Source organism: Tupaia chinensis, unplaced genomic scaffold (assembly GCF_000334495.1).
Source record: "Tupaia chinensis unplaced genomic scaffold, TupChi_1.0 Scaffold141247_1, whole genome shotgun sequence".
In the NCBI taxonomy this organism is placed as follows: domain Eukaryota; kingdom Metazoa; phylum Chordata; class Mammalia; order Scandentia; family Tupaiidae; genus Tupaia; species Tupaia belangeri.
In genome coordinates, this window is record NW_006201110.1 from 641,276 (window position 1) to 650,498 (window position 9,223).

The 9,223-nt window shown below is 54.4% G+C and overlaps 2 protein-coding genes across 12 annotated transcripts in view; one reads left to right on the forward strand and one right to left on the reverse strand.

Annotated features, from left to right (window-relative positions):
* The window catches only part of SRRM2 (serine/arginine repetitive matrix 2), a 17,938-nt gene extending 13,932 nt beyond the window's left edge, over window positions 1-4,006 (forward strand). Inside the window, exons 12-16 of one of the 11 annotated variants that reach the window (XR_003546951.1) lie at window positions 21-1,057; window positions 1,784-2,065; window positions 2,410-3,039; window positions 3,163-3,276; window positions 3,632-4,006. Coding sequence is in view for 5 of the 11 variants with exons in the window: in XM_027766149.1 (XP_027621950.1) it covers window positions 21-1,057; window positions 1,784-2,065; window positions 3,163-3,276; window positions 3,392-3,502; window positions 3,632-3,641 (1,554 nt within the window). In the remaining 6 variants the exon portion in view is untranslated. Of the gene's footprint in view, window positions 1-20; window positions 1,058-1,292; window positions 1,450-1,783; window positions 2,066-2,409; window positions 3,277-3,391; window positions 3,503-3,631 lie in introns of those variants that run through there. The other 10 variants (XR_003546950.1, XM_027766150.1, XM_027766148.1 and 7 more) reach the window with 10 other exon arrangements.
* A 647-nt stretch (window positions 4,007-4,653) lies between these two features.
* Window positions 4,654-9,161, reverse strand: ELOB (elongin B; the record flags this gene model as incomplete). Its single annotated transcript, XM_014581926.2, is given in 2 exon segments — window positions 4,654-4,835; window positions 9,056-9,161. Coding segments are annotated over 2 exon segments (219 nt in total), but the record flags the coding sequence as incomplete, so codon positions are not given.
* Between the last annotated feature and the right edge of the window lie 62 nt (window positions 9,162-9,223).

The window sequence follows — 9,223 nt, forward strand, 5'->3', positions numbered from 1 at the left end:
CCCTCCCCGCGAATTTCCTGCCTCCCTCTGCAGCAGCCATGAACCTAGCCAGTGCCAGGACACCTGCTATCCCAACAGCAGTAAATCTGGCTGACTCACGAACACCAGCTGCAGCAGCAGCTATGAACTTGGCCAGCCCCAGAACAGCAGTGGCACCTTCAACTGTGAACCTTGCAGACCCACGCACCCCCACCGCCCCAGCTGTGAACCTGGCAGGAGCCAGAACCCCAGCTGCCTTGGCAGCTCTAAGTCTCACAGGTTCTGGCACGCCCCCAACGGCTGCAAGTTACCCCTCCAGCTCCAGAACGCCACAGGCAGCCGCTCCTGCTAACCTGGTGGGTCCTCGATCTGCACATGCCACAGCTCCTGTGAATATTGCCAGCTCCAGAACTCCTGCTGCCTTGGCCCCTGCAAGTCTCACCAGTGCTAGGATGGCTCCAGCATTGTCTGGTGCAAACCTCACCAGCCCCAGGGTCCCCCTTTCTGCCTATGAGCGTGTTAGCGGCAGGGCCTCACCACCGCTTCTTGACCGAGCTAGGTCCAGGACACCACCATCTGCCCCGAGCCACTCTAGAATGACCTCTGAGCGGGCTCCTTCCCCTGTCTCTAGAATGGCCCAGGCCCCCTCGCAATCTCTTCTCCCTCCAGCTCAGGATCAGCCTAGGTCCCCTGCGCCATCTGCTTTTTCAGACCAGTCCCGTACTTTGATGGCCCAGACCACCTCTGTAGCAGGGTCTCAGTCCCTTTCTTCTGGGACAGTGGCAAAGGCTACGTCCTCTGCTGGTGACCACAATGGTATGCTCTCTGGCCCTGCTTCCGGGCTGTCCCATCCTGAGGATGGGGAGCCACCTGCTTCTACTGGGGCCCAGCAACCTTCTGCATTGGCCGCCCTGCAGCCAGCAAAGGAGCGGCGGAGCTCTTCATCATCATCCTCATCCTCGAGCTCTTCCTCCTCTTCCTCCTCCTCATCATCAAGCTCCTCCTCTTCCTCTGGCTCCAGTTCTAGCGACTCGGAAGGCTCTAGCCTTCCCACTCAACCTGAGGTGGCACTGAAGAGGTAAGAGAACTGAACTTTCGGAAACCTAGGGGGTTAAAGTACTGGGGATGAGGCAGGGGAGTGGGGAGGGAGAAATCATGTTCTTTGCTCTGAAGAGGTAATGAGGGCCCTTGACCCTCAAGCTGGGGGCATAAGAGAATGCTGGGATGGGGGCTAAGGGGGGAGGATTGGGGCAGATAAAAGTCTCCAAAGGTTAATTCTTTAGAGGATAATGATAAGTTTTCCGTCTCTACAGAGGACAGAACTAGAGGAAATGGACTTAATTTTACAGCAGGAGGGATGGCAGTTAGACCTCAAGAGGAACTCCCTGGGCTGGAAGGATCTTCAGAGGTCATCCCATCCCTCTCCCTGCCTCCAGGCAGGACGGCCCCTACCCCAGCCAACCTGCACTCACAGGGGCCTCCCCAAGCTGCGGCTCTCCGAGGAAGGAGACCACCCAGCTTCAGCTTCTACACCTGAGCCCAGAGGCCTTATTCCTCGATCAGGGACATTCTTGAGGTTTAACCTTGATCCCTTGTGCTGCGGGCCCCAGCCTGTTGCTTGTGTTAGCAGAGGTTGGGTCAACTCGGGCCAATGCTCTCCAGAGAATGCGCTCACCGGCTCTGGCTCCTTGAGTTCCCAGGCCTCCTCAGGCACCCCTCCCCCACTGCCATTCCTCCAGGCCAAGGAAGGTAGGGTTGGGGCTGGGGCAGTTTGTCTCCTTGTGACTCTCCTTTTCTTCCACAGGGTACCCACCCCGACCCCAGCACCAGAGGTGGTTCGGGAGGGTCGTCCTCCAGAGCCCACTCCAGCCAAGCGGAAGAGGCGTTCCAGCAGTTCCAGCTCCAGTTCCTCCTCCTCTTCCTCTTCCTCCTCCTCCTCCTCCTCTTCCTCTTCCTCCTCCTCCTCCTCCTCTTCCTCCTCCTCCTCCTCTTCCTCCTCTTCCTCTTCCCCCTCCCCTGCTAAGCCTGGTCCCCAGGCCTTGCCCAAACCTGCAAGCCCTAAGAAGCCACCCCCTGGTGAGCGGAGGTGAGTGCTGCCTTACCTGAGATAAATGGGGGGGGGGAGATGTCTTGTCCAGAGCAGGGCCCTGGGCTGTGAGATCCCTCCGGGAGTGTCTCAGGTGAACTCTGGTGTCTGATTGTATGGGAGGAGTTGGGCACACTCCTCTTCCCCTACCTATTCCACTGTGCCCTGTCAAAAGCCTGCTCCATCAAGTGGGTGCTCATGCTGGAATTGGGGAGTCCTAGGTTTCTTCCTCTGCCTTCCCCGATATACAGCCTGGTCCCAGGGATTCTAGCTTGAAGTCTCCCCATTGCTGCTGCCAGGGCTCTGGTCTGGCCACCGTCGTCATCTCCCGACTCTGTCCACAGCCTCCTCCCTGTCTCCCTGCCTCCACGCCATTCTCTTCCACACGTAGCCAGAGGGATCTTTCTAAAACGCACACCTGGTTACTTCCCTCCACTCCACAAATCCTTCCGGGACGCCCTGTGGCCTGCAGGATAAAGCCCCACCTCTGCGGGAATGGCGTGTGAGGCTCTTCACCAACTGGCCTTGCCCGCCCTGTGTTCTCCTCTCCTGCCCGCCCCCCACACATGCCCTGTGCTCCAGCCATACCCAGCGCCTTGCAGTCTAAGGAGAGCCCCATGCCTTTGGACATGCTGTTCCTTCTGCCTGGAATTTCCTTGTCCGCCTGGTGAACTCCTCGTTCTGCAAGACTCCGCTCAAACCGCACCTTCGAGAAGACTGCCCTGCCCCTTTCCTGCCCTGCCCCATGCCCTCCCACCTGCCCTGAGTCCCCAGACTCGTGCACATCCATCCTTGCGGGGCTGCTTCCCACACATGGGGCCATGCGTGCCTCCCTTGTTGGCCCTCTACCAGACTGAGCTCCTCCAAGGGCAGGGACTGTCTTTATCTTTGCATCCCCCGCTGCACCCTGTGCCCTGCCCTCTGGGGCACTCGGTGGATGGTGTGCGGGCGGATGGGTGAGCAAGCAGACAAAGGTGGGTTTGAGGCTGGCCCTGCGTGGTGTGAGGTGTGGTGGTCAGGACCTGGGTGGGTGGTCCTGAGTGCTGGCTGGTGGGTTTGGAAGGGTGTGGTACCATGGAATCTGCTCTGCTCCCCAGGTCCCGTAGCCCTCGGAAGCCAATAGACTCTCTTCGGGACTCCCGGTCCCTCAGCTACTCACCTGTAGAGCGTCGCCGTCCTTCGCCTCAGCCCTCACCACGGGACCAGCAGAGGTAGGTCCATCACCAGGTGTGAGCACCCAGCCGGGCTGGGCACTGCTGCTGTCGAGTTGGGGCTCTGGTACCTGAGGTTGCTGCCCTTGATAGTTGGTGTCCTGTGTCATTGCAGCAGCAGTGAGCGGGCTTCCCGGAGAGGCCAGCGTGGGGATAGCCGCTCCCCAGGCCACAAGCGCAGGAGGGAGACACCTAGCCCTAGGCCCACGCGACACCACTCCTCCAGGTGTGTCCCCTCCAGACATGCCACTCCCCCTCAGCTGGTGGTGTGGGGTGGAGGGCATCTTATGAGGGATTAAAAAAGCTAAACCTGAGGACTTTGGGCTCTGCATTGATCTCCACTTCTCCTTCACAGGTCTCCATAATCACCTTGGGGAACTCCACCACACCCCATACTCTGGAGCCACAGGGAGTGTCCTTTTTCCCCCAGCAAAGCCACGGGAGGGGTCCTTGTCTGGCCACCCCCTAAAACCCTGGCAGCATTTTTGGGGAGGGCTCCCTGTTTCCCTCCCCCCTTTTTTCTTTGTTCCTGTGAAATGTTTATCTCTGTGAGTTTTTTCTGGTTCACGTGTTTTTGGGGGTTTAGGGTGGGAGGGAATGCGTGGATGGGAGTTTGAGGGGAGGATGCAGTTTAGGACACCTGGGATTCCCTATAGGGCCTGGGAGGTGTGGTTTCCCTATATCCCCAAGTTCCTGGGGGAGGGGTTGATGGTTTAGGATTTGGGAAGTTCCATGTGAGGGGCTCTTGGAAGGAAGGGGCAGCAGTTGGAATTAATTGGCCCCTACTGCTCCCCACCCCCCGTAAGGTGGTGGACCCTCCCCCCAAAATTTCTTCACGTTTCTTAAAGGCATTTTTGTTTTTTTAAATCTGTACAGCAAGAGCAACTTTTTCTGTCAAATAAAAATGAGAAATGCAGGACTTGGGTCTATATATTATTTATTCAAGTGCGGAGAGCAGATGATAGGAGCCACTTTTGACTGAGCTTGCAAATCTGGGAGGAACTTGGAAAACCTGTGTGGGGCACTTAGGTCATGGATCCCCCAGGGCTCTGGCGAAACTTCTGCTCCTGGCCTGACTCCGGCCCAGAAGACTTAGACCAGGACCAGGGCTCCTGGAGGCTGTGACAGTATAGGAAGAAAGCTATAGTCTGTGTCCCCACCCAAGGCTCTGGATTGCTCTCCCTGGAGCTATCTGGTGGGTTATTTGGGCCCTCAAGGCAGCCCAGGCCCCCAAGGCATCTCTGAGGAACAGGCTAGGCCAAGAATCAGAAAAGGCCTAAGCAAGAGCTTGAAGATCCTCATGGGAGATAGTACCCATCCCAGGGAGGTGATTGCCTGGAGGCAGGGACAAGAGGATACAGAGAAAGAGGCAGCAACCAGGCAGACACCCAAATCTTTTTTATTGGGGGGAGGGAATTTGGCCTCTAAAGGACAGGCCAAGGGCCCTCACTGTACAGCTTGTTCGTTCGCACTGCTTCCTGAGTCTTGGGGCTTCATTACGTCAGGCAGCTCCGGGGGGCTGGAGAAGGGCTCGATGCGGAGAGCCTCAAAAGTCTCATCTGTTGGGGAGAGGCAGAGCTGGAGGAGGCACCTCACCCCAGGTGGGGCTTTGGTGGTCACCAATAATAATCTAGCTTTTGGTGATGTGCATGCAAACGCCCACCCAAGCTGCTGCTCCTCTAGCTCTAACCTCTATCTAGTGCCTGACTGCCCCACCAGGACCTCTTTCACATCCCAGCCTGACCAGGACTCCCCAACTCTTGGACCCTTTCTCTCACTTTCCATGTTCAGTGAGCCCCAGACAGGCTGGCTTTACCTGCCTGCTTCTGTATCCACAGCCCCAGCATCACCCTTCATGCAGAATGTCTGTCATCTTAATCCCTTCTCCACCAAGCAGAAGGCAATTACTGCAGGAGGGGGTTGGTCACCTCCCAGGGTAAATGACCACACCATAACCCCTTCTCCATTCCCAGCATTTTGGGCACATACCCAAAGTGATTTTCATGTCACTGCATCCTAGGACTTTGAACCACTGTTTGGCCACGTGGCAGTCCGGCCCCTTGGACATTGTGCTACCTGCTAGCCTGCAGTGATTTTTTTTTTTGAGAGAGAGATTTTCGCTATAGGGCGCATGCGTTCACCAGAGAGACAGAGACAGAAAGCGAGAAATCACCCCCCAGGGGGATGGTCACGCCGCAATCCCTTCTCCATTCTCCTCTCGGGATCTTGGGCACGCACGCACACATGCCCAGCGTGAGTTTTAAGCCACCGGGCCCGGGACGCGAACCGTGGTCAACTACATGGGAGTCCAGCTACATAGCCATTACGCTAACTGCTGGTTCCTGCCTGCAGTGATTTTTTAATAAAATCATTCTATTAAAAATTTTCTGTAGGGTACATGAGCTCACCAGAGACAGAAAGCCACTAGTCAGCCATGTAGGAGTCCAGTGACTCAACCATGGTGCCATATTCTGGCCCAGCCAGTGATTTTAATTTAGCTTTTTTTTTTAAAAGAGATTTTTGCTATAGGGCAGAGATGCAGAGACAGCAAGAAATCAACCCCCAGGGTCCACGCTGCAATCCCTTCTCTGCTCTCCTGAGACTTTAGGCATACACGCATGCACAAGCACCCGGGTGAGTTTCAAGCCATAGGGTCTGAGACTAATCACGGGAGTCCAGCATTGTAACCATTACGCCATCTGCTGGTCCCCAGCCAGTAATTTAAAAACTTCCAGAGAACTGCCGATCATCTGAACAAAGCCTCAAGTGCCAGTATTACTAGCCCAGTCTCCCTCTAGGCTGCTGTTTCCACACCCAGGTCTTTCCTGCCTCAGGGCCTTTGTACTTGCTGGTCCCAACACCTGCCACTCAATGGCTGGCTGCTTCTGGGACTTCAGGGTTCAATTCAGATGTCACCACCTCAGAGTAACTTTCCCCAGCCCTCTACGTCACCATCCCAGCACCCTGGGCACTGCCTTGGGAGGACTCTCACTAGCTGAAGTTGCCATTTTTCTTTACTAGCTGCTTTCCCCACTAAACAGCTCCAGAAAGGCAGGCTGTCTCCTTGTTCTTTCACAGCAAATGAACCCACTCACAGCTCTACTGCACTTCCTTCTACCTGAGATACCCTCCCCTCCATCTGGCTCAGGGTTTTCAACTGACTAGGTCCCCTCAGGGAAAGCTGGCATGTCTGAAGACCGTTTCAGTTGTCACAGCTGTGCTGGTGGGGGCTGTAGTTACTATCTAGTTGGTAGGGCCAGAGTGGTTACTGAGCATCCTGTGACACGTGACAGCCCTGAGTACATCCTAGTGCCAGTACTGAGGTCCTGACCAAGTGACAGCTCTCAGCTAAGCCACTTCTGATTCTTTGGAGCTCAGTCTGGAAAGTACAGTTAACACATCTTAGGGGGCTGGCAGGTAGTTAAGGGCACTGGACTTCCAAATGGCCGACTGTGGTTGAGTCACAGACCTAGTGGCTTGCTTTCTCACTTCCCTCTCAATCTCTAGAAATTAAAAAAAACCAAAGATAATAGGAACCAGTAGGTGGCGTGGTAGTTATGGAGCTGGATATTCCCACATGGCTGACCACAGTTCGAGTCCTGGGGCTGGTAGCTTGCTTTCTCAGTTTCTCTCTCTGGTTAAAATAAATGAGTAAATTTTTTTTTTTTCTTGAGAGGTTTTTGCTATAGGGTGCATGCACTTGCCAGAAAGAGACAGAGAGAAAGCGAAAAATCACCCCTAGAGGGGGATGGCCAGGCCACAACCCCTTCTCCATTCTCTTCTCAGGATCTTGGACATGCACTCACACGCACCCGGCTTGAGTTTAGGCCACCAGGTCCAGGACTCAAACTGCGGTCGGCTACATGGGAGTTCAGTGACACAGCCATTACACTAACTGCTGGTCCCCAAATCTTTAAAAAATGATAATAAGTCATATCGCTTAAATGCAGTTTGGAGCCTTATCCTTCTGCATGGAAATTGAGTGGCAGGTGGTAGGGTACCCAGTAAGACCCAGGAACCTGTATGCTGACTGGCTGAGCTGCCCCCAGAAATGTTTTCACAAGTACTTTGTGAAGAAGCAGTGACCTGCCAGCCCACACTGGCCCATCAAGAAAGCTGTCAGATGCCTGAAGGACCTGATGCTATACTGGATGTTGTGGGAATAAACAAGTCATTTCCTTTATCTTTCACTTTGTCTCAGTTTGTTACAGGGGACAGACATAGATAGAGATGGGTGGGGGAGTAAGAAGTCACCCCTTGGAGGGATGGCCATACCATCCTCTCAGGATTTTGGGCATGTATGCGCACATGCCTTGTATGTTTTCAAGCCACTGGGTCCAGGACTCCCCCACACGGGATCCAACTGCCTTAACCGTCATACCACCGGCTGACCCTGCTTTCATATTCTCATCTCTCAAGTCTATCAACACCTAAGTCACAAGTCTGTAAGATGCCTTTGTTCAAAGCAGACAAAAGGGTTACTTCTGGGATAGTGTAGCCCAGTTGGCTAAGGAAGCAGGCCAAGTGTGCTTTCAGCCCTCACTTGCCCACTCAGGCCACCTTGTAGAGGCATGCCCCAGGGGCATCTACACCAGTCCCATACTTGCCTCCAGCAGCAAAAAGAACCCTGGAATACTAACAGCAGGTAGGGTCTGGGCTGCATAGGGTTCATGGTGTCTTCCTGGGACGCCAGCCCTATCATACCCCTTCACAGAAAAGGGAACTCCAGGCCAGGAGCACACGGTAACGGCCTGAGGACACAGCTGCTGAGGCCAAAGCCTAAAACATTACCTTTATGGAACTGTAAAATATACCTAGGGCCAGACTCTTCCTTCTCCACCCTTGCTCTGCTTCCTTACAAGAATGCAGAAAAATAATTCCTTGTGGGACCAGTAGATGGTGTAATGGTTATGCCACTGGACTCCCATGTAGTCAACCATGGTTCAAGTCCTGGACCTGGCAGCTTAAACCTCACACCAGGCGCGTGTGCGTGTGTGCCCAAGATCCTGAGAAGAGAATGGAGAAGGGATTGTGGTGTGGTCATCCCCCCTAGGAAGTGATTTCTTTCTGTCTTTCCAGTGAGCGTAGCATATGCCCTATAACAGAAATCTCTCTTAACCAATAAATAAGTAAAAACAAAACTTAAAATCATCACTTCCATTTTTTTGGATGGAGAGAGATGCATTAAAATCTACTTCAGAGCCCTCCAGTTTCTAAAGCTTGAGTGGGTTGGGGTGTGTTGAGAAAAGTGCATACTTTTTGAGTGGGGTCCTGGACTTGGCAGTCCCAGCACCCTGCTCACTTTACTCATCCTTAAATGTGGTGCAATCAGAGTCTCAACCAGAGGTGCAAGGGGATTAAACCGTGCACTGCAGACACATGCAGTCGTGCACGGCCCAGCAGCCCACATGTCAACTGTGGCTCCCAGGTGACTGCTGGCAAACCTCAGTGTTCTCATCTGACAAACGTGCAGAGGATGGCAGCGACCTCCCAGGGTCACCAAGGTCAGATGAGACAATGAAAGTATCATCAGAGTGCAGGGCCAGGCGTTGGAAAAGCCCTCTAAACGTGAGCTGGTGTCTTGACTAGGGGACCTCAGGTCTTGCTAAGTAAGCTTCACCTCCTATGAGCATCTCTTGTGTGCTTGTATTTTACCTGGAAACAAGCATGCACTGTCAAAGGGTGTTGCCTACCTTCTGTGGCCTGGGAACATACTGCCTGGCAGGCCCTTTGGCTGTTCCCACTCCACCTGGCTGCCACCCAGCCCAGTTCTTCTCACCTGCACGGAAGGCCAGCCCCACCGTGGCTGGGGCCTGTGGCCGCGCCGTCTGGCTGGTAAAGCCGCACTCGCCTAGTGTCTTGCCATCATCCAGGAGCTGGTCATCCTAAGGGGAGAAGCTGAGTCTTGGGAGAGGGCCCAGGAATGCAAAGTCCCAAAGATCCGTCT